General features: G+C 39.7%; 1 protein-coding gene across 6 annotated transcripts in view; it reads right to left on the bottom strand.

Moving 5' to 3' along the window:
• Positions 1-9,821: 9,821 nt before the first annotated feature.
• The window catches only part of LOC122067403 (folylpolyglutamate synthase-like), a 74,288-nt gene continuing 59,248 nt past the window's right edge, over positions 9,822-24,861 (bottom strand). For all 6 annotated transcript variants that reach the window (XM_042631239.1, XM_042631238.1, XM_042631240.1 and 3 more), the window contains 4 exons: positions 17,073-17,151; positions 16,298-16,450; positions 15,950-16,101; positions 9,822-10,274 (listed from right to left, as the gene is read on the bottom strand). In XM_042631239.1, coding sequence (XP_042487173.1) covers positions 10,215-10,274; positions 15,950-16,101; positions 16,298-16,450; positions 17,073-17,151 — 444 coding nt within the window. In that variant the 3' untranslated portion in view covers positions 9,822-10,214. The remainder of the gene's footprint in view (positions 10,275-15,949; positions 16,102-16,297; positions 16,451-17,072; positions 17,152-24,861) is intronic.

Genomic DNA, 24,861 nt, shown 5'->3' with positions numbered 1-24,861 from the left:
AAGCTGAAAATAAAAGTTACAGTCCAGGATTTTAGGGTTACTTTACTGTGATACCTATACCAACTCAAAGGGAATTATAAATCATGCCATATAGGGATGAAAATATCTAGAAGTCTATTTTCCAACCAAAAAACGGGTGCATCATTTATTATTTTCTAGAAGAAGTTATAGCCATTTTGGTAAAGTGTGTCTAGGCTTACTGCAAACACTTAGAATTCCAGAATTCATCTTTTTAGTCCAATTTCTATTCAAAATAGATTCTAGAACTTCTTGGAAACTTAAACCATTATATTTTTAGACTCTTCAAGATGTGAAAAATGCCTCTCAATGTTCCCAAAGTCCTTTCCTATTGGATAGTTGTTTGTCTTCCACATGTTTATTTTTTTAAATTAGTCTTAATTTATTGCCTTTGCTTGGAAGGATGTTCCATGCTCATCTATATAAGCTTACACCAGTGAATGAAATGCATACTTGAAGTTTATTCATAATTTGAGCCTTTGACCTTTGAGAAGAAGTAGTTCTTCTTGAGTTCTCTTATCCCTTAGGTGGATTTCCTTTGAGTAGCGAGTTATTTTTTTTTTTCTTTTGAAGTGATCACTTGTGTTACCTCCTATTCCTCTATAATTTTTTGGCATCAAATTGATATCAGAGCATTGGTTCGATGGAGGGTCATCGGAGATGTGGACCAAACTTTGAATCACCAACAACTAGAGAAAGAGACTTAATAGACATGGAGATAGATGACCTAAGGAGAAAAGTGCAACAATTGCAGGAGCATTTGCAACGCTTTAAATCTCGGGAACATGATGATTTGGAGCATGATTCTTCTAATGAATAGGATATTAAACCTTTGGTCATACTCGTAGTGAAGGCTCAAACAGAGGAGGTTTCCCTCTATATCGTTATCAAGAACCATGTCAAGTTCAACATGATAATTTTATAAAGGTTGATATTCCTGAACTTGAGGAAAAAATACAGCCAAAAGTATTCTTAGATTGGCTAAATACGGTGGAAAGAGTCTTTGATTACAAAGACATGCCTAATGATTGAAAGGTGAAGCTAGTTTCTATAAAATTGAAAAAGCATGCTTCCATTTGGTGGGAGCACTTGAAACAACAAAGAGCTCATGAAGGGAGGAATCGAATTGCAACATGGGAAAAAATGAAGAAATATCTTAAAAGGAAGTTCTTACCGGAGAACTACAGTCAAGATTCATTCCTTAAGTTTCACAATTTCAGACAAAAGGAGTTGTCCGTGGAGGAGTTTACAATAGAGTTTGATCATCTCATGATGTGTTGTGACATCTCTGAACCGGAGGAACAAATCATTGCCCATTATCTTGGTGGACTTCGACAAAAAATTAGTAATGTTGTCCAATTGCACTTTATTGGACTTATAATGATGTTTTTCAACTTACAATCAAAGTGGAATGATAACTCAAAGAAGCACGTGGTAGTGGCTCTCGATCTTGGACAAAGAAGGTTATCCCAATCGTGGAAGTCCTTCTACTTTCAAACCCAAGGTATTGAAGCATCGAGTTCCAATTGTCTTACCTCTTTCAATTCACGAGAATGTTTCAAGTGTCAAGGATTTGGGCACATTGCTTCCAATTGTCCAAACTGTAAAATTGTTTCTTTAGTTGAAGAAGATTTTGAAGAAGAACAACAAGTGAACTCATCTAGTTCTAATGAAGGATCGCAAAAGGAAGAGGAATTGTCTATGGAGATCAAGGAGAGTCTCTAATCTTTCGTCGAATTTAAAATGCAGACCCTATTGAAGAAGAGACATGGCTATGTAACAATATATTTCACACTAGATGCACCTGTCATAAAAAGGTGTGTGATGTCATCATTGATGGAGGAAACTATGAAAATGTAGTAGCCACAATAATGGTGGAGAAATTGTAACTCAAGACGGAGAAGCATTCTCAACCTTACAAGCTTTCATCCCTTCGTGAAGGAAATGAGGTAAGAGTAGATAAAAGATGCATTGTCTAATTTTCTATTGGAAAAAAATATAATGATGAAGTATGGTGTGATGTTGTTCCTATGGATGCTTTCCACCTGCTTCTTCGGAGGCCTTGGTAATTTGATAGAAAAACTAAGCATGATGGGTTCAAGAATACTTACACTTTTAAAAAAGAAGGAATTAAAGTTACTTTAGGTCCATCCAAAATAGAGAGAAATATTAAACCTTCAGAAGGGGAGGGAAATAATTTACTCTTAAAATTTGAAGTTGATAAGGCCATAAAAGAATCAAATGTAGCTTATGCTCTTGTGGTGTTAGAAGAAAATGAAGCAAACTATGTCATCCCTTCTCAAGTGCAAACTCTTTTTCAAGAGTTTAAGGATGTTGCTTCGGAAGAACTTCCATCCTGATCTTCCACCCATAAGGGATATTCAACATTGTATAAATTTTATTTTGGGAGCCGTCATTCCAAATAAGGCAGCCTATAGAATGAGTCCAAAGGAGCATGAAGAGCTACAACGGCAAGTAGATGACCTTATGGCTAGAGGAATGGTTAGGAAAAGTAAAAGTCCATGTGCTGTCCCTACCCTTCTTATGCCAAAGAAGGATGGATCTTGGCGTATGTATATTGATAGTAGAGCGGTGAACAAAATCACCATTACTGATTCCCTATTCCCCAACTTGATGATTTTCTTGACCAGCTCCAGGTGCCAATATCTTTTCAAAGATTGATCTTCGAAGTGGATTTCATGAAATTCGAATGAGATCTAGAGACGAGTGAAAAACTGCCTTTAAGACAAGAGTTGACCTTTATGAATAGATGGTTATGCCTTTCAGCCTTTCTAATGCTCCTAGTACCTTTATGTTCCTTATAAATCACATCTTTAAACCATTTATTGGTCGCTTTATTGTTTTTTATTTTGATGATATTCTTATTTATAGCTCTACCCAAGAAAAGCACTTAGAGCATTTCCATCAAGTTTTCAAGGTTCTAAGGGAGCAAAAGTTGTATGCCAACTTAAAGAAGTATCGCTTCTTTACCAATAGCCTTATATTTCTAGGCTATGTGGTTTTTGGTGAAGGTACCAAGATAGATCCTAAAAAGGTGGAGGCAATCACAAGCTGGCCTATCCCAACATCTGTATATGACATTCAGAGCTTTCATGGTTTAGCCTCATTTTATCGGCACTTCATCAAGAATTTCAACACTATCATTGTCACACCCCGTTCACCTAAAACCGGGCCAGTGACCGGGTTAACATTGGTTAACCCAAACCTGTCAGGATCATCTGATACAATATTCCACCATAGCATACACACAACTAAGAAAGTGCTCATCAGTTTAGTGGAAGACTTGGTTTACCTGTGAATATTCTCATAATACTTGATACCCAAATTATAATACAATAGTTAAGTACATGTGGGCCCGAAGGCATGATATTTACACAAAAAGAATACAATTTACATATCAAATACTCAAAAGGAACCATCAAAAATTAGATAGTACAGCTCAGCTCGGTATCAAAAGTAGAGCTCAGCTCAGCATCAAAGGTAGAGCTCAGCTCGGTAGCAAAGGTAGAGCTCAGCTCAGTATCAGAACTACGGTCCCGCAGCACAACCCTCGCACGAGTAGTCCGTGCCATACTCTAACTCCTCAGGGACCCACCAGTCCTCTTCAGGGAACTCAACTATGGGACCCGACCCATGCTCTTCAGATGGATGACCTGCAAAATCATCTAAAAGAGGTGCACACGTGGGATGAGCTCACTAGCTCAGTAAGTGGAAAGATGGACCACACAGCAATCCACATAACAAATCACAATCATATGCACTATATGCTATGCAATACATTTTTAATCACATCCACCTAAGCAACATTACTAAGTCTTTGGTTTAGTGCTACTACAACCACAGTGCGCATATACTCCGGGTACGAGCCGCTAACTCTATCCCGCGATACGCCCATAGGGTTGTCGGAGAAGGTCCATCGTGAGTACTCGAAAAAATAAAACATGCTGACCACCGACTCTCAACATAAAGTAAATGACTGAAATTAAAGGTGCTGACTCTAGCAATTTAAAAGCAATACGATTGGCCCTCTTGAATATACCACCGGGGTTACCGACTGTCCTACTGACCAGCCGGACGTAATGTCTAACCGCCACAATGACCCGACAACCGCGACCACTGCTTCCCCCCGAATGGTAACCCAACACCTTAACCCCTGTTGGGAAGGGTCGTAACACGGGAAGGTGATAATCCTAAACCGCATGCTCCTATATGACAATAGTATGATTGCATAGTGCCATCGCGTCCCATACCACGGGCCACCAATGTACTCGTTTTTAAGTCGACTATGGCATCTAGTCTAATTATGCTTCATGCACAATGATGTCCACATTCATCACATAAGCATATCATCACTTGGCATTGAGAGATAAACACAACACACATAGCACAATATATGAGGATGGCTAAGCTACATAGCATTTGCATGATGGCATGGCTAATCTAGATACAATTAAATGAATGCCAAACAATGCCTTGAAACAAGGCCAAACATCCTCTCCCCACTTACCTGTAGTGTACAAGGACTCACGCTCAGTACGGGTGAGATCCGGTGCGAGAAGCGTACGCTTTGGTGAACCTAACATAAGTGAATGGGGTTAGTATTTCACCATTTTGGGATCAAACTTAACACGATCCAATGACAAAATCATGTTTAGAATCCTAAAAGAAGGTCACACGTCCGTTTTGGGTCCAATCGGACTAAAAATCACATTGGGAGCCTCTCGGGTGGGTCGGACAGCCCACCTGTCTGACCCACCAGTCAGACCCACCGGTCCTGATCGGCGGGTAGGTCAGCCCACCGGTCGTCCCACCGGTCTGGCCAACCGGTTGGGCCCAAGGGTCCTGCTAAGACCAGCGGGCAGGGTAACCCGATGATAGGCCCGCCGGTTGGGCCCGTCGGTTGGGCCCGAGGGTCCTGCCCTCTCAGGCGGGTGCCCACAGGCGGGCCAAATGGCCCACCGGTTTGGCCCACCGGTCTTGGCGGGAAAAGCCATTTTCACCTCAAATCTTTCCCAACCTTTGGGAAATCAAATGGGGCTCTTCCAAACCCATTCTCCACACATTCAAGGTCTCATAAGGTGGTTTTAACCTAGATCTAGGTTAGATTTAAGGAATGGAAAGCCGTCTTACCTTCTTTGCTCAAGAACTCCTTCAAAACCCCAAAAATCACTTCAAATCAACAATGCTTCTCCAACCTTGTAAACACTTCTTCAAATCCTTCAAAATCAACACATAGATCATCTATTAAACCTTAGATTCATTATCTCAAAGGGGATTTGCAAGACCTCAAGAAACCCTACCCAAATCAAGGGTTTTACTTGGGTATGGTGAAAGTTTAAGAAACCTAGCCTTTGCTCACCTCTAAACATAGCTCTAGTGATGGAGATCACTCTTCCGGCGTCAGAATGGGAAGATCAGGCCTCGGCGCCGCTGAAATCCATCTCTTCTTCCTCTTCCTTCTCTTCTCCTCTTCTTTCCCTTCTTTTCTCTCTCCCCTTTACTCTTCTCACCAACGTTCGAGTGTCATAAATGAGAAAAGAAAAAAAGAAAACATAAATGCTATTTATACTTCCTAAAATAACTAAGTAATCACATGGGTGGGTCACTCAGGTGGGTGGATGCGCCCACCTGTGACCGCCCACGTGAGGGCCAAAACTTGCCCAACAAGTGGGATTTTGACAAAGTTCGGCCCTCGGCACGAAACCCACTTTTGGCATAAGATGTAATATACGTATGCGCCAAGAGATACGGCTACATACCTGCTTTATTCGTACATGGCCTTATGATATATGCATGTACACGGCTTTGGTACGCCCGTCTCCTTTGGCACTGGCTCAGACTTGTCCGGCCAGCCGGTGTTTAAGGTCACCCTTGCCATCATAGTCCATAAGGAACCCACGTTAACCCTCTCCGGTTCGGGTCCTGCATGGTTAAATCGAGTCAACCCTGTAATCAGACCGGGTTTAAGAAGTAGGGTATTACAATCATCTCTACTATCTCTGAATGCTTAAAATGAGGCAATTTCAAGTGGACAAAGAAGCACAACAAAGCTTTGAACTCCTTAAAAAGAAGGTAACTGAAGCTCCTATTCTTGCACTCTTAAATTTTGATAAAGTTTTTGAAGTTGATTGTAATGCTTCAAATATGGGAATTAATGTGGTTCTTAGCCAAGAAGGAAAGCCTATTGCATTCTTTAGTGAACTAAATAATTTCCGCAAGAACTACTCCACATATGATAAGGAGTTTTATTCTATTGTTAGAGTTTTGGATCATTGGCAGCATTATTTATTATTCAATGACTTTGTTCTCTTTTCAAATCATGAAGCCTTGAAGTATATTAATTCTCAACAAAAGCTCAACAACCGGCATGCCAAGTGGGTAAAATTTCTTCAAGCCTTTATTTTTCTTATTAAGCATAAATCTGGAGTTCTTAATTAAGTGGCTGATGCATTAAGTAGAAGACATTTCTTGCTTACCACAATGCAAGTGAAATCTTAGGGTTTGACATGATCAAAGAACTATATGATGATGGTCCTGACTTTGAAAATATTTGGAAAGTATGTTCTAAGGGACCCACTCAATAATTGCTTATGCATTCCTAAATGTTCTCTAGGGGAAGCCATTGTTAAGGAAGCCTATGGTGGAGGTCTAGCTGCACACTTTGGAAGAGATAAAACTCTCTTTCTTGTAAAAGAAAATTTCTATTGGTCTCGAATGGAGAAAGATATTATATGATATATGGAGCGATGTAGAACTTGTCACATTGCCAAGAGTCATGCCCAAAATACCAGCTTATACACTCAATTACTGGTGCCAACAACTCCTTGGGAAGATGTGAGCCTAGATTTGTGGTTGGTTTACCTAGAACCCAAAGGAATAAAGATTCAATCATGGTGGTCGTTGATCGGTTCTCTAAAATGGCATATTTTGTACCATGCAACAAAACTCTTGATCCTACTCATGTAGCAAATCTTTACTTTTAAGAGATTATGAGGCTTCATGGTATCCCTAAGATAATCACGTCTGATCAGGATTCCAAATTTATAAGTCATTTTTTATGCACGCTTTGGAGGAAGCTTGGCACAACGCTTCAATTCAATTCCTCTCACCATCCTTAAACCAATGGACAAACTAAAGTTGTTAATAGAAGCTTGTGAAATCTTTTGAGAAGTTTAATTGGAAGCAACTTGCACCAATGGGATCTTATTTTGGCTCCAGTTAAATTTTCTTACAATCGTTTTTCAAGCCAAACAACTAGGAAAAATCCCTTTAAGGTTGTTTATGGTAGGAATCCTATAAGTCCATTGGACTTAGCTCTGCTTCCCATTACTCAACATCTCAATGGAGACACTGAGGATCAAGCTAACTACATCAAAAGGCTGCATGAGTAAGTTCGTGAGAAAATCATAAAACACAATGAGAAGTATCAAGAAAGAGCAAATAAGCATCGGAAGCCTACTGCCTTTAAAGAAGGAGATTTGGTATGATCCATCTTCGGAAAGAAAAAATTTCTCGAGAATGTTAAGGTAAGCTTAAGCCTATGGTTGATGGTCCGTTCAAGGTGTTTCAAAAGATTAGAGGAAATGCCTATAAAATTGAACTCCCTAGTGACTATGTTGTCTCGACAACATTCAACGTTGCGGACCTTTCTCCCTATTATAAAGAAGAAAATCCAAAAAACTCATATATAAGTTTATGCACAGCAGAAACGTATGATGCAGGAGCATTTTCAAATGGACCAACAACCCAGTCCAATAAGCCCAGAAGCCCAAGCCAAATGATAGAAGCTAGAAATAAAAGTTGTAGTCCAGGATTTTGGGGTAACTTCATGGTGACACCTGTATCAACTCAAAAAGAATTAAAAGTCATGTCATATATGGATGGAAAGATTTAGAAGTCTATTTTCCAACAAAAGAAAAGTTACATCATTTTCTATTTTCTAGAAGAATTAATGGCCATTTTGGTAAAGTGTGTTTGGACTAACTGCAGACACTTAAAATTCTAAAATTCATCTTTTTATTCCAACTTTTATTCAAAATAGGTTCTAGAACTTCTTGGGCACTTAAACCATTATATTTTTAAACTCTTCAAGATGTGAAAAATGTCTCTCAAGGTTCCCAAGATTCTTTCCTATTGGATAGTTGTTTGTCTTCCCCATGTATGTTTTTTTTAATTAGTCTTAATTTATTGTCTATGCTTGCATGCTCATCTATATAAGCTTACACCAGTGAATGAAGCGTTTACTTGGAGTTTATTCATAATTTGAGCCTTTAGCATTTGAGAATAAGTAGTTCTTCTTGAGTTCTCTTATCCCTTAAGTAGATTTCCTTTGGGTGGCGAGTTCTTTTTTTTTTTTTTTTTTCCTTTTGAAGTGATCACTTGTGTTACCTCCTAATCTTCTATAATTTTCCGGTGTCATCCCCGCGCATGCATTTGCTTGGACATGCTTGAACTTTGAAAACATGAAATTCCCCCTTCCCCATGGGTTCACTAGGGCATGCTAAAAACTTTTAAAACATGTTAAGTAAAAAACATATGAATTCACTAGGGCATGCTAAAACTTCTAAAACATTTTAGGCGAACACATGAAATTCCCTGATGGATTAAAGAGGGCATGCCGAAACTTTTAAAACATTTGAGCTGAAAACATGGAGTCTCCTCTCCCTCAAAAGGTACAATAGGGCATGGTAAAACTCTTGAAAGCTTTTTAGGTTGACCTCTTTTGTTCGGATAAAGTTTAAACATATTTGGAGGGAAATGAATAAATCTAATGATTATATGGCTTAACTTGGTAATGCACAATTCCACATAGACATGTTACCCAACATTCGTATTACATGTGTAGGCTTGACAAATAACACTGGTGTGTCAAGACTAACCGGGTGTTGGGTGAAACTTAACTGAGTGCGTTAGTCTGGGGTGGATGAGCTTGGAAATAACTATGGACAAAAATGGGTGGATGGTTCATTCTTATCATGATAATCGCCCAAGGCTGTATCGACCTTTCCTTTGTAAGATTACCTCGTATCTTAGGTTGAATATTCCAATGATTAGGAAACACTGCCACGTGGGTCAGGTTCCCTTTTAATTCCAAACCTTCCTGCCCCGACAGATGGTCCCAATGATAGTAAATTTTCTTCCACATTTTCCCTTGTCCTCCACATCTTAAATGTGAGCTGTTGGGAGGGTAAAAATTCCTGTTACCGATTGATTTTAAGTAGGATGTTCTGTGATGTTGCTTTGTTTTGTTTTATTTATTTATTTTTATTTTTTTTAACCCTCTCGTAGATTCATGTAACCGGCCCCATTTAGTTAGGGAAAGATTGAGTTATTATTATTCTTCATCATCTTAGATGTTAAAACTTATTCGTTCTTTTCATTTATTCATGACCATACCACTAATAGTCTCTGGAATGAGCGCATAGTAACTAATACTATTAGCAGTTTTAAAAACAACTCTTCTTGATTTTTTATGTTAACAAAAAGAAAAAAAAAAAAAAAAAAAAACTTGATTTTTTATGTTGGCAGACGGGACTCCTTCTGCCCTTTCTTTACATCACCAGTTGTCATGAAAGACCAATGAAAAGAGAAACACTAACCAGAGAGAGGAGAAAGCAGAAGTGTGATAGATATGGTATGAACCAACTAGATACTGTGGGGATGAACCGAACTTGAAGTTATTATTTGATGCCCACTCATCTTACTAAATGCTAACCTTTAAAATTCAGTGGAGAATGCACAACATGCGATTGATCAGTTTGCATTCAAAATATTGCCATGAATAATAAAAATAGGCCATCAATAGATTTCAAACAAGAAATTTAGGTATCAATCTTTGGGCTGCAATATTTTCTTCCAAATCCAAAATTTAGATATCAATCTTTGTGCTGCATTATTTTCTACAAAACCCACAGTTAAATAGAGAAGAGGCAATACAAGAATATCAGCATTTGCTATGCACCAGTGAAACCATGACAACATTAATCATTTGTATAGACCATCAACATGTTATAAAGGTACATATTATATGGCCGGGAGTGAGTTGCTTAAAACCTTTAACATAGCAAATGAGTATGCTTTGACTGAAACAGAATTTCATAACCAAGAATTTTCCGTCAATAGAAAGTGATCCATCACTGTTGCATACGCTGCTACAATGAATAGGAAGAAATGCTTCACTGCCTGACCAATCTCAATAGATCTCCCACCAAGTGTAAAGAACCTGTTACGAGTACCTAGTGCAAGAACAACCAGAGACGTGTTAAAGATCTAACAGTAAAACTACTCAACTTACAGGTTCCTTGATACGGTGCTCCTACTGTAGAAACGCAACCCTAAAACGATGCAGAAGGTAATGGAAAAACAAGAACAAGCAATGCACAAAGATTTACGAGGTTCGGCAAGATTGCCTACGTCCCTGGTGAGATGAGATCCTGCTTCACTATCAATGGAGAATAGGGTAATAGTGCTCATCCCTCACACCTCTCTGTATTGCTTGCATTACAGAGAAAGAAACCCTCGCTACAAATATATAGCGAAAAACCCTAATCCGTAAAGTACACAATTGCCCTCAAATAAAAAATTCGAGCGGGGGGCTACACCCCCTGCATAGCAGGGGGGCCTCCTACCCCCTTGCAACCCCCACGGCCAGCTAACCAGCTAGCGAGACCGCCGTCCTACCTGTCGAGGCACTGCACTATTACTCCTTGGGTTAAACTGTGACGGAATACAAGACATCGTACACCAACACCTACAACTTTCCCTTTCCATTTCATTAAAGTCATTATTGCTCTCTTTTTTTTTTCTCTTCTTTTGGAAAATGAAAGTTTAAAAATAATAGATTTTCTGTTTCTAACAACACTCACAAAATGATTTTGATGATTTTTATACCATATCCTGGTATTTACTTGTCTTCTGAAAAGGAAAAAGCTTACCTAGACAGGCAAGTGTTACATGCACGGAAGGGATTAAGATAGAGAGAATTTAGGAGGTGGAGACAAGGGAGAGAAAATAGAGAAAATAGAGAAAATAAAGGATTTTGGCTAATTAGGAGGCATAGTTGTCATGGCATCGCCAAGGCGATGATTTGGCGTCCTGACGGAAAAAGTTCATGGCAGTGCTACGATTTACGTGACTCACAAATGGTGGTCGTCATTGGCTAATAGGCGTCGCCATGGCACCGCCATAGACGCCAGGTCATGCCTGATTCACTAGGATGTCGATTTTTTGTAAAATGCAGGGTGATTTTGATAGGGCTATGTTGGTTTTTGATGATTTGATGTTGCTTAATGTTGGTTTTATATGTTATAGGGTTTATATTGTAGGCTTGTAGCATGCTAAATAACTTTAGAAAATAGAGGAAATAAAAAGTAGCATATTAAATAACTTTAGAAAATAAGGAAAATAAAAAATAATATATGGGCGATTTGACCGTCATAGCAACGCCATAACGGGGCAATTCATCGCCAAATCGATTAGCCACCCCTCCACCGCCTTGGATCGATTTGACACCGTGACAACTATGTTAGGAGGATGCCAACCTTTACCTCATAAGAGAGAAAAGATAAAAATCTCTCTTGAGAGATTATAGGGATTGTTAGGGATATGCCCACACTCCTATAGTTGGTTTTGATGATAACATAGGAAGGTATTTCACAATTTGCCTTCAAGTATTGTTTTGTAGAGACTTCATATCAAAGATCGAATTCGATGAATAAAATGAAAAAATGAAGATTAAAGCCATCAAATGAAGAGTATGTTGGTATGAAAACTTGAAGAATATATTAGACGGTATCGGACTTCATAGTATCAAGACCTCAAAGTATCAAAGCTTGAAGTGAATTGAAGTACATTGAAGATATCAAGCATGCAAGGTCAACATGTTGAGGACCAACATCAAGAAGAAGGAAGACTATACATTAGATGTCTTAAGTTGTAGTGTTGTAGTCCTATTTACTTGTAATTGTACACACACACACTCATGAATCATATATGCATTCATCATGCTTAGAATGATCCTAGGTCGTATTACTCTAGCAAGGACCATGACCCATAGTGATGCACATAAGTCATTTAATGCGCTTATTTTATTGCAAATAAGTCTTGGGTTGGGTTATGTATATGTTGGGCCTTTGATCCCATGGGTTATATTTGTAATGGGCCACTTTAATGGGCCTAAAATATGGGTAGAAAATAGGAAAAATGATTTTAATTCATTAGTTTAGTTAAAGTCCTGTTTTCAGTCTATATCCTTTGTTATTTTATTTCCTAATTAGAAGATAGAGGTAGTTTCTATTTTGCATTAGTTGCCATTTTAAATTAGCTTCTATTTTCATTAGTTGGTAATTTGAATTAGCTTTTATTTTCAAAGAAGTTTCTATTTTGTAACTTAGGTTAGTTTCCTTTTTATCATTAGTTAGTTTCTAATTTACTCTTACTTGGTTAGCAAGTTAGAAGTTAAATTAGAAGGTTTTATTTTCAGCATTAGTTACCTTTTTTATTATGTTTTTGTGTCCAAGTAATATAAGGTTATTTAAAGCCCACCAATTTTAATGAGAAGACAGATTTGAGTTAAAGAAAAAAAAAGATGGCTTATGTTGTTATACCGTGGGATGCAGTTGGGTGAGATGCCCAGTGAGATGCCTAAACTTGAGGGGTGAGATGCCCAATACCTAACCTTCTTCTTCCCCCTTCTCAACCTTCCATCGAATTCTCTTTTTGTTTTCTTATTTTCCTTTTATTTGTTTGTTGTGAGAGTGTTTGAGAGCAAGAACCAAGCCTATTGGAGGACATTTTCTCTATTCAGCCAGAATTTCAGATCCTGCCTGGGATTAGGATCACTTGTGATTCTAGTTCTAAATTACATAGCTATAAGGAACCATCGGATTTAAGAAGCCCCTTCATTTTCTGTGAAAAATAGTACTTCTGTGTTCAAGGGCATTTTGGGTATTTAGGAAGCTAGTATCAGAATACGATCTCTTCACAAGATTTGTAGGTTATCGAGTGATGGAACCAAGGGACTTGGAATCAGCCCAATCGGAGTCCACCAAGTTTTGGTCATTCGAAGTCAGCCCTGTCAAAATCTAACACTGCAAAAACAATTTTGGCAAAATCATTTGCAAATTGACCGACCAAAGTGGCGGTCGACCGGCTAACAACTGATTTGCTTGAATCACCCTCTAACGGCTATACTTTGTAACGGCTATTTTTGCAGGTCGACCAACACTTTTGGAGGTCGACCAGGACACCCAAAAAATGACCGTTTGGGTGAGATTTTCTACATATTTTAGCACCCTAATCTCATTTATAAATTCCTCTAATGCTACTCATTAATGAAGTATTAATTCTAACCTTGAAGGAACATTATTTGAGCATTAGAAGTGAGATTGGTCTATACCATCTCTTGAGTTCAAGTTCTTCGTTGTATCATTCAAGAGGAACTCAAGGTTATCTCAAAATCTTAATTTTACATCTTGGCATTTCCAATGCAAGCATTAAGAAGACTTCAAGTGCATTATTTTAAATCATTGCATTTCATTCACGCACCACACAAGAGGTAACTCTAAACGTTTCTATTCCACTTTAAATTTGTTTTTGTCCAAGAGTTTGGTTAACTCTAGAATTGAACATCTTGTTTACACATTGCTCTAGACTGTACTTAGGCAAATGTGTAAGACCCTCACATCCTTAAGAGATTGTAAAGACCCTCACATCCTTAAGAGATTATAAGGACTCTCTCATCCTTGAAAGAGATTGTAAGGACTCTCCATCCTCAAAAGAGATTATAAGGACTCTCTCATCCTTAAGAGATTGTAAGGAATCTCTCATCCTTGAAAAAGATTGTAAAGGACCCTCTCATCTTGCAAAGAGATTGTACGGATCTTCTTATCCTTATAAGAGTTTGTAAAGGTTTTCCTCCCTAACTACTGTATTGAAAGGGGAAAAACTAGTGGAATAACTTATAAGTGGAACTTGTAAGGAGTGGACTAGACTCAGGTTGAGTCGAACCACTATAAATCTTGGTGTTGTGTGATTGTGTCAATTTTACTATTCCGCAAATATTTTATTCACAATCACGTTTGGGATTCATGATTAAAAAAATGTTTAAATTTCACTAGCATAACCTATTCACCCCCTCTAGGTTATTTCAAGGATGGGATTTGGCTAATTAGGAGGGAACAGGGCCTCGTTCCTCATAAGAGAATTAGTTAGGATTTTTCAACTTGTCCCTATTTCATTCCAAAAATACTAATAAATAGGCTCAATAGCAATTACATAACTTTTCCCTCCACTTCTTCAATACAGTTACAACTACTCCTACTACTTACATTATTACACCCCTAATTACCCATTACTTCATGACTCTAGCAGTTATTATAAAAATAATTACTTAATAATCTACTAAAACAAATACTACCCACTAATCCCTTACAATATAACCATCAGCCTCACACAATGCTCGTTTGAGTATGTAACAACGCTTTCCCCTTCAAAGAACCTTGTCCTCAAGGTTTAATTTGTGACAGTTGAATGGTGGTGGCCAACCCACTTCTATGTCTTGATCATAATCAACAAAAGCAACATCTTCTTTAAAATTTTATTTCAGTTTTTACAACTTAATCCCACTATTTTCCATGGATAGAGCTAATTTTTTCTGTATCAACCCTGACTTGAGAATCTTTGTCTTTCATTGATTGTGAACAACTTGAGGTTGACCAAATTGCTTGAGGCAATTTTATTTTTTGAGTTGGTGCAGTGACCACTTTTCTTTCTGTCCTTGAAGTCATCTCACACTTGTTTTTGTTGTTATCGCTACTGATTTGGTGTTTGACTAATTTCTTCAACTCAACCAAGCCTTCCCAAACACGTAGAAAATCTTCCATCATTGGTTTAGATATTGTAATGATGTTATGAATGCCTGATCGAAAATCTTCACGAATGGCCTCGATGATCTCCGGTGGGATACCCATTGCTACAGACTCGTTGCTCTGATACCACTTGTTATGTGCACAGAAGGGATTAAGATAGAGAGAATTTATAAGGTGGAGACAAGGGTGAGAAAATAAAATGTTTTGCCTAATTAGGAGGATGCCAACCTCTATCTCATAAGAGAGAAAATATAGGAATCTCTCTTGAGAGATTATAAGGATGGTAGTTAGCTAATTAGGAGGGAGCCGAGCCGCTTTCCTCATAAGAGAATTAATTGGGATTTTTTAACTTGTGCCTATTTCATTCCAAAAATACTAATAAATAGGCTTAATAGCCATTACATAACTTCTCCCTCCACTTCTCCAATACGATTACAACTACTAACACGATTACACCCATAATTACCCATTAGTTGATGACTCTAGCAGTTATAATAAAAACAATTACTTAATAATCTACTAAAATAAATCCTACCCACTAATCCCTTATAACATAACCATCAACCTCACACGATCTTCCTTCGAGTATGTAACAGCAAGTCTAGACTGTCTCTAGACAGCACCAAATTTTTCCACATGGAAAGATGGTGTGGCAATTTTGACCCATGGATATCTAGAAAAATACCTAAAGTAGCCACATTTCAAATTTCCGTCTCAGAATCAACAACATATCCATGTATTGGCATAAACCTTGTGTTTTCAGTAATCCAATTGTTTTAAGAAGTGTCATTTCTTTTGCTCGATTTTCAGAGCTTTATTTTAAAACTTGGCCAACTCCTTTACTGCTAAAACTTGATAAGTAAGAAGGGAACCTTGAAGGTCTACGTGTCTAAAAATTTGTGCCATATCTCATCTGCAATGTGGCATATATTTGAGCCTCTAGAGACACTCTCTAGACCTGCCAAACTAGAACATTGCCGTATCAAGTTAATAGCTCCATAGATAAATTCAGTTGTTTCCTTCCACAAGAAAGTTTGAAATACCTGAAAGCGAATGGATTGATTCTGTTGAATGCTATCCCTTAGCCATCTAACAGCCAATGGTAGTGAAGGAAATACCAAACTGCCCTCAGAATTTGTGAGATCCTTTTCTGTATTATCTTTAACTCTATGGATAGAGCCTGTGGATTGGTCATCTGCACATTGTAAGAAAATAAAACCACCAAAACATATTGATACGCTGAACAAGATGTTGGCTTGCATGTGCTTATGCAACAATTTAGTAAAAAGGGAGTGATGTTCTTAAAATATATCCCCATCCATAAGAAGATAAAAGTGTAATGCATTTTCTCAGATGGCCAGGAAATATGCACTAACTTGCAAGAATTTTACCTTTGTCACCATGGATAAGACTATCCCACACCCTCTGTAGTATCAGCTGCCATGATAAATCAACATCAGGTTCAGTTGATGGTAAAGCGTAGGTGCCAACCTTGTTATACACTGACATATTGGGTACAAAAAGGGCCTTCTGGAAGTGGACTCCTGAAAATATCAAATTAGCTTCACATTAAATGCTAGAAATTTCAAATACAAATAAGAGGATGACACCTAATTACTATTTGGGAAAAATATTCCCACACTATCGGTGTGGGGATGCTTTCCTGTGTCCTCTCACATCCTGACCATGTGGGCCCCTCACTGACACTCTCTCCTTCCTGACCATGTGAGTCCTTCCTATCGACAAAACCATCTCTTGTGCTCCAATTAGTGTGGCAAGGGAACCATCACAATTTTTTTCAATCTCTTTTTAACTTTGAATCAATTTGAGGATGAATCTTGACCATACAGCCTCTTCTGCTAAGCAGGGGGTAAGGCTGCGTACACTTGCCCCTCCCAGACCCTATAGTAGCGGGAGCCTCGTGCACTGGGTTGCTCTTTTTAATCTTGACTATACAAATGGATATATATATATATATATATGTGGGAGCCTCATGCACCGGGTAAGCCCTTTTTTTTTTAATCTAAATGCGGATCATAGCACAACTGCAGGAGGCACTGACCTTATGCACATGACTCAGCTGTTCTGGTATTGCAATTATTTAAAGTATGGTATCAACAGTACTTACATAAGATACTAATTCCATTTCCCACTCACAGAACTTACCGTGATGAGCACAAGTCTTCACAAGGCATGGAAGAAGTAGCTGGGGGTCCCGCACTGACATGCAATTGAACAACAGTATCTGCATAAATTCTTCCACAACCTCAGTACAACATCAACCATCAGAGCACTGAGGCATTGGAAAAGTAAAAGAGCCAAAAAATTTAAAACATTGAGTTAATAAAGGTGGCAGTGCAACTGCCTCTGTGCTGGTGCTCACAAAATTTGTTGCAAATAGCTGTTAATTCAGCACTGAGGCATTAGAAAAGTAAAAGAGCCAAAAAATTTAAAACATTGAGTTAATAAAGGTGGCAGTGCAACTGCCACTGTGTTGGTGCTCACAACATTTGTTGCAAATAGCAGTTAATTCTCATGCCACTCCCATTGCTGCCGATTTAACAGGTGTGGGGTAATCTGTTAATGGCTGCGACATTGACAGCTTGTTTCTACTGTCTTAGACTCTTAAATCAATTACTGTGAACCTAAGGTAGATCTTAAGTACTAGTGGATCCAACGGTGAGAATAAGTTTCATGTCTTCACCTTGTCCAATCCCTCTTCCTGAGAAAGAAGACCGAAGTAAGCATCTATGCCTTTGAACCCTAACTCGTCATGTCTGCATTCAGGTTTTTTCAAAACCTCCATCATGGTTGCAAATAGTGAAGTGATCCAGGAAGGCAGGAACTCAATATAATATCTCTTGCCTCACTCACGAAGGGAGGTCAAGGGCACTATGACCTCCCTCCATGAGTGATGCGAGAGATTATATTTGCTGAAGTGAAATTGAAGGGGACAGCAAGAGTATGGAGGATCAGATATCAACAGAACTGGATTCAAGGACTTGGATTGGTCAACATGTGGGCTGAAATGAAGTAGGCCATGAGTAGAAGATTCCTGCCTACAGTCTAGAAGCAATGAATGCAGCTTCAGTGTGCACAGCTGAGGCACGGAAATATGTCAGTGGAGGAATACGTTCCTAAATTTTATTATTCAGCAAGGTCAAATTTTGAGTGGTACCAAGACGTTATGATTGCCCAGTTCAGAAACGAATTACAACCTCACAGAGCAGCTGGATTGGATTACAGTAGGTTTCTGGCGATGTATGACGCTATCCAAGTAGCTTACCAGATTGAGGAGCACCTGAAACAACCAGGAAAGAGGAGGTATGACATTGGTTCACAGAATTACAGTCCTCTTTATCTTCTTATCCTTGGAAGGTAATAAGTAAGTTTGCTGCTAGTGGAGTCTCCACAGGAACGTCTAGACCTACCAAAGCCTTCACATTACCACGAGACAAGGGTAGTGAAGGGTCCACTACCAAGCCAAGATCCAATTTGTGGTACCAGATGACCCAAACCCTAACTCCTATAAGAATTTAGGATTTAAGAGCTTCTGGCCAGGCCTAGATAAAAGGTAGACAGCTCAAGGATAGGACAGAATTAGGGATTTAACTTCGTTTAGCAGTAAAAGTTAAGTAACATGTTCTAGGACAGAACCGAAGACATAAATATGCTGAAAAGGCCAGAATATATAGAGTTCAAACAATGAAAATATAAATATAGAAACAAACGAGTTGCTAAGATTCGATAGATTAGGAGAACAGAATAAAAGGATGATAAGAGATTAAACAAAGAAGAAATAGAAGCAGAAATAACAGAAAATAAGAAGAAGAAAAACAGGTATCTTGATATGTTTATTTAAGCTTCTGGACTTGTGAAGACAACAGATGAGATGGACTAGAAGAGAGAGAGAGAGAGAGAGAGAGAGAGCAGGAAAAGATTTACCTATAGGGAAAACAGAATAGAAAAAAATAGGGAGATCGAAGGAAGAGACAGAAAAAAAGGAGGAACAGCAGGGAGCCGTAAGGGAGAAGAGAGAGAAGGGATTGGTGAGGGGGAGGAAAAAGAAGAAACACTATTAACAATAATTCTATAACATTCCAAATGTAGAAGGGGCCACATTTTTTTTTTTTTTTTTTTTTTTTTTAAATTCATTAGCAGCAGGAGAAGAGATAAACAAGGGACAAAAGGGGGGGGGGTGGGGAGGACTAATACGCCCAAACAAAAATGGCAGGCCCCAACTAACGACCAAGCCTTTGCACAACAATGCAAAAGGCAAGCACAAAATCAAAAGCCTAGCTAGGGGGGAATAATGGATAAAGGGAAATCCCAGGAGGCAACAATGAGCCTGTTCCTTGGGGTGTTTCTAACAGTACAGTGGCGGAGTGATCCGAGTTTGGAGCTAACATCAAAGTAGATGGCTTTCCAAATCATGTCAAAGGAGCGAGAGTTGGAGTCCATCTACGAAGATTTAATAGAGAAGGAAAGGATGCTCCTTATGGATGGCCAGCAATTGCAAAGGACCCTCTTCCAGAATCCAGACAGAGGAAGAGAAGGGGCAACAGAAAAAAAAAAATGGTTTACATCTTCAGGACCATTCTAACAAAGACAGCAAGAAGAGGAGACTTGAATGTGCCGGTAGATGAGGAAAAACTGCATAGGAAGGCAGTTAGAGATAACGCACCAAGCTGTGAAGCTGTGGGGGGGAATGTGACCTTTGAACCAGATGATGTTTCTCCAAAGGGTTAGTGGTCATTTGAATTTGATGAATTCCCAAGCAGAGGCAGAACTGAAAGTCCCAGAGGAGGCAGGAAGCCAAATGATCAAGTCATCTCTTCCTCTATGACCTAGGGGGGGGGAGGGGGGAGAGAGGACAAAAGTTCTATAAGGGGGTGAGGAGGAAGGGGGAAACCAGCCACCATTAGAGATGATGGAGGCAACAATTGCAGATCTACTCAAACCAGAGGAATAGATGGATCTAGGGGAGATTAAAGAAGGGAGGATGTTAGGGATCTAACTAGAGTGTTGAGATGACCGTAGTTAGTTTTATTTTTTATCTTGGTTTAAGTCTTATTTACCATAGTAAGTCTTGTTGATAGGGACGCTTAGTCAACGTTACCCTACTTTCCTTATTCGGTTTATTATAATCTCCTTATAAATAAGAAGGACCTCTGTCATTATTGAAAAGTCAAATCATTCTCTAATCTCTGATTCTCCACTTGGTATCAGAGGCAAAACCCATAAAATTCTTTTTTCCTTTCCTTGGTTGTCTTCTCCGCCCTTTGGGGCCCTCACCTCCTAGTCTAGCATGGTAGACTAAACCCCGTTCCATGTAAAACCTAACCCTAACTCACCACGCCTTCCCACCTCCTACATTTGTTGCCACTGCGATGCCGCAACTCCTTACACCTTACCACTGCCTGCGCCTCCTCGCGCCCCATTGCTGCATGTGCCTCACTGTGGCCCTCTCTTCTATCCCCGCTGCTGCCTATCTCCGTCGTTGCCATCGCCCGCCTGCCTGCCTGTGCCTACCTTCTTGCGCCAGTTGTTGTCATACTCCTTTTCCACGTGTTTCTCTCTTTTAAGTTATAACCACTGTAAGTAATGATGCCAAGGATGTTGTGCCTACTGAGGACCCTGATGGACGTTGTTCAAGTAATCAATCCACCCTTCACCTTGGACCCATCAAGCTTAATGGTCAAAACTACCTCACGCAGTCTCGTGCTTGTCTTTTTACTATTCGTGGGAACAACTTCTCTAGTTTCCTCACTGGAGACACTCGTCAACCGACTGATCCTACTACCATTAACACCTGGTTAGCCAATGATGCCATTGTTATGTCCTTTCTAATAAATTCTATGGAGCCTGCTATTAGTCCAAGTTTTGTCTTGTTCCTGGGATGCAGTGAAACATCAAATCTATGAGATTCGTCGTACTGTTCATTCCACCACTCAGAAAGGGTTCTCTCTGCGTGTTATTCCAGCTTATGCAGCCTTTGGCAACAGCTGGATTTCTATCATCCAATCTCTATCCCTACTGATGCTAGTACACTTCAAACGAAGCGTGAAATGGAACAGGTATATGACTTTCTAACAAGTCTCAACCCTGAATACAATCAGATCAGGGAATAGATACTGGGTCGTGAGACTTTTCCGACTCTTCTCCAGGCATATAATTTGGTTCTATCTGAGGATCATCGTCGCTCTGTTATGCTACCCTACATTGTTCCAATTCTGTTTGCACTATTAGCGAGTCCAACTGCTTAAACCCAACCAAAGTGTTCTACCCCTCCTAGGGAACCTGTTCAATGTGACTATTGTGGTTGCCCTCGCCACACCAGGGAAATATGTTGGAAGCTCCATGGTAATCCCAAGGGTGGGCGTAATAGTAAAATTGAAAAACAAGGTCCCCAGGCCCATCTGTCCGAGTCTATTAACAGTACCTCTGCTCCTGCACCGTTCTCTCCTGGTCAAATTGCTACCCTCAAGCAACTAATGACACAGTTAGGCACTTCTCCTACTCCTCATGTGTCCAACCTTGCTTAAACAGGTAGTTTCATTGTTTCTTCCTCCCATTCTCCCTTATGGTTATTTGAATCAGGTGCTACCGATCACATGGCAAGTAGCTCTGAGGTCTTCCATACTTATAGTCCTTATTCCGATCGGGATAAGGTACATGTGGCTGATGGTTCCTTGTCCCCTATCTCTGGTAAAGGATCCTTTTCTTGAACCTCTACTATTTCTCTTCCATCTGTTTTGCATGTTCCCAAATTATGTGCTAATCTTCTTTCCATTATCGTTTAACTAAGAAGTTAATTGTTCTGTTCCTTTTTTCTACTCATTGCCTTTTTCAAGATCTAGTGAAGGGTGCAACGATTGGGTATGGTCAGGTCCGTGATGGGCTCTACTACTTGGATTATCCTCTTATGGGAGCACATATTCTCCGTTCAAACAGCTCTCTCTCAACTCCACTAGTGGCACCGTCGTCTGGGACATCCTTCTTTTCATATTTTACATCGCATGTTTCCTTCTTTAGTTAAAAATTGTCGTTTGGAACAACTTAAGTGTGATGCATGTGAATTTTCTAAACATACACGAATGTCTTACTTTCCTACTGAAAATAAAAGTGAGATTCCTTTTTCTATTTTTCAATTTGAATTATGGGGTCCTTCTAGGATTGTCCGATCAATTGTACACACTTGCCCCTCCCAGACCTTGCAGTAGCAGGAGCCTTATGCACTAGGTTGCTCTCTCTCTCTCTCTCTCTCTCTCTCTCTCTTCTAGGACAATTGACAAGAATGGTTTTTGCTGTTTTATTACTTTTATTGATAGTTGTACTAGTCAACTAGTTTGTTTCCTTAGAGCCCCTCTTTTAGGCCCATAACAGTGGCCTATTACACTCAACACACATGGGATTAAATGCCCAACATGTATGGAACCCAACCCTAGGCTTATTCCTGATAAAACAAGCCTAGTTTGGTGAAGAATCTACCTCAACTAGTCTGACATGTGTGTATCTTTTGCATAACAAGTCTGATGCCTTCTCTTGTTTCAAATCTTTCCCAGACATCTTGTGTTTAGACACCTAAACAAAATGGGATCCCTGAGCGAAAAAACCGTCATCTCCTTGATGTTGCCCGGGCTCTAATGTTTGCTATTGGTGTCCCTAAGCACCTCTGGGCCGATGCAATTCTTACTGCTGCCCACCTTATTAACCGGGTGCCTTCTGGTATCCTCAATTTTAAGCCCCCTATTTCTTTTCTCCCTGATCCTACCATTGTTTCGAGTCTTCCCCCTCGGGTCTTTTGTTGTGTCTGCTTTGCTCATAATTCTTCTCCATTAAGGTTCAAGCTTGATCCACGGGCTCTAAAGTGTGTGTTACTCGACTTCTCAAAAGGTGTATAAGTGTTATCACCCACCTACTCACCATTTGTATGTCACCATGGTTGTCACTTTTCAAGCGTCTGAGGCATATTTCATGTCACCTCTTCAAGGGGAGAGTCTTGAGGAAAAGCCTCCTTTTGTCATTGATATAGATCCTCTTCAGGGTAAGCCATCCATTCAGGGGAGCCACCAAATCAGCCTGTAAGAGATGTGATCACTTACAATTGGAGTCCCAAGGAGCAAGATACCACTGGTAACTTGCCATACCCTTATGCGGCACCTCCATCAAATCTGCCAGTATCAGGTAATACTTCTCCCATACTAGATATTGTACCTGTTGCTTCCTCTTAGCCTCCCATACTTGATATTGTACTTATTGCTCCTACAGTGGGCGATCTCCCTATCGTTGTTAGAAAAGGAGTTCATTCCTACACCAAGCATCCCATCTCCCATTTTGTTTCCTATGCATCCTTATCTCCCTCCTATAGGGCCTTTGTTTCTTCGTTGTCTTTTATGTCTACTCCACAGGGTTAGAAGGAAGCCATAAATGATCCGAAGTGGAAGGCTGCAATGGTTGAGGAAATGCTAGCATTAGATAAAAATGGTACTTGGAACTAGTTCTTCCTCCTCAAGGAAAGAAGTTAGTTGGGTGTAAGTGGGTTTTCACAGTCAAGCAAAAGGTTGATGGGACAGTTGAGCGATATAAGGCATGTTTAGTGGATAAGTGCTTCACCCAAACCTACGGGATTGATTACCAAGAAACCTTTGCCACTGTTGCAAAGATGAACTCTATCTGGGCATTGTTGTCTATTGCTGCAAATCTGGGATGGAATCTTCAACAGTTGGATGTTAAAAATTCATTCCTGAATGGAAATTTTGAAGAGAAAATCTATATGGATGTTCCTCCCGGTTTTTCCACTCCCTCCACTGTTGGACGTGTTTGCAAGTTGAAGTCATTGTACAGCCTCAAAGAGTCTCCCAGAGCATGGTTTGGTCGGTTTATGAAAGCTCTGATCAGCTTTGGATACAAACAGAGTCAAGCAGATCACATCCTGTTCATAAAGGTGCAAGGTAACCAGCTTACTGCTCTGATCGTCTATGTTCACGATATTGTGATTACTGGTAACAATGATGAGGAGATCTCCAATCTAAAGGCCTTACTAGCAGCAGAGTTCGAGACTAAGGACCTAGGACCTCTTCAGTATTTCCTTGGGATTGAAGTTGCTAGATCTAGTAGAAGTATATTTATTTCCAAAGGAAATATGTTCTAAATCTCATTAGTGAGACAAGTATACTTGGGTGCAAGCCTGCGGATGCCCCTATGGAGGTTAATTATTAGCTGAGCAGTGGAGTGGGGAACTCTGTTGATAAAAAACAGTACCAGAGACTTGTTGGCCGCCTGATCTACATGTCCCACACTAAGCCCGATATTGCCTATGTTGTTGGTATTGTTAGCCGATTTCTACATGATCCCAAGACACCTCATCTTGAAGTTGTGTATCGGATCCTTCGATACTTGAATCCGCTCCTGGAAAGGGAATTATGTATTCTAATCAGGGACACTTGAAGATCGAAGCCTTTACTGATGCTGACTAGGTTGGATCTATTGATAATCGGAGATCTACGTCTGGGAATTGTACTTTCCTTGGAGGGAGCCTTGTTACTTGGCGTAGCAAGAAAAAATCCGTTGTATCTTGGCCTAGTGCTGAAGTTGAATATCACACAATGGCTCAAGGGATTTGTGAGCTGGTTTGGCTTAAGAACCTACTGCGTGATCTCTGAGTTAATGTTGAAGGTCCTATATGTCTGTATTGTGATAACAAGGCAGCCATCAGCAGCGTCCACAACCCCGTCCAGTATGATAGGACCAAGCATATTGAAATTGATAGACACTTCATCAAAGAGAACCTTGACCAAGGGACAATCTGCATTCCCTTTGTCAGTACTGCAAATCAGTTAGTTGATGTGTTTACCAAGGGTGTTTATTGTAAGGCATTTCATCCTCTTGTCTCCAAGTTGGACATATACAATATATTTGCACCAACTTGAGGGGGAGTGTTGAGATGACCATA

The sequence above is a fragment of the Macadamia integrifolia genome, unplaced genomic scaffold (assembly GCF_013358625.1).
Source record: "Macadamia integrifolia cultivar HAES 741 unplaced genomic scaffold, SCU_Mint_v3 scaffold289, whole genome shotgun sequence".
NCBI classification, from domain to species: Eukaryota; Viridiplantae; Streptophyta; class Magnoliopsida; order Proteales; family Proteaceae; genus Macadamia; species Macadamia integrifolia.
Note: the sequence above shows the minus strand (reverse complement) of the source record. Positions and strands in the feature narration are given on the sequence as shown.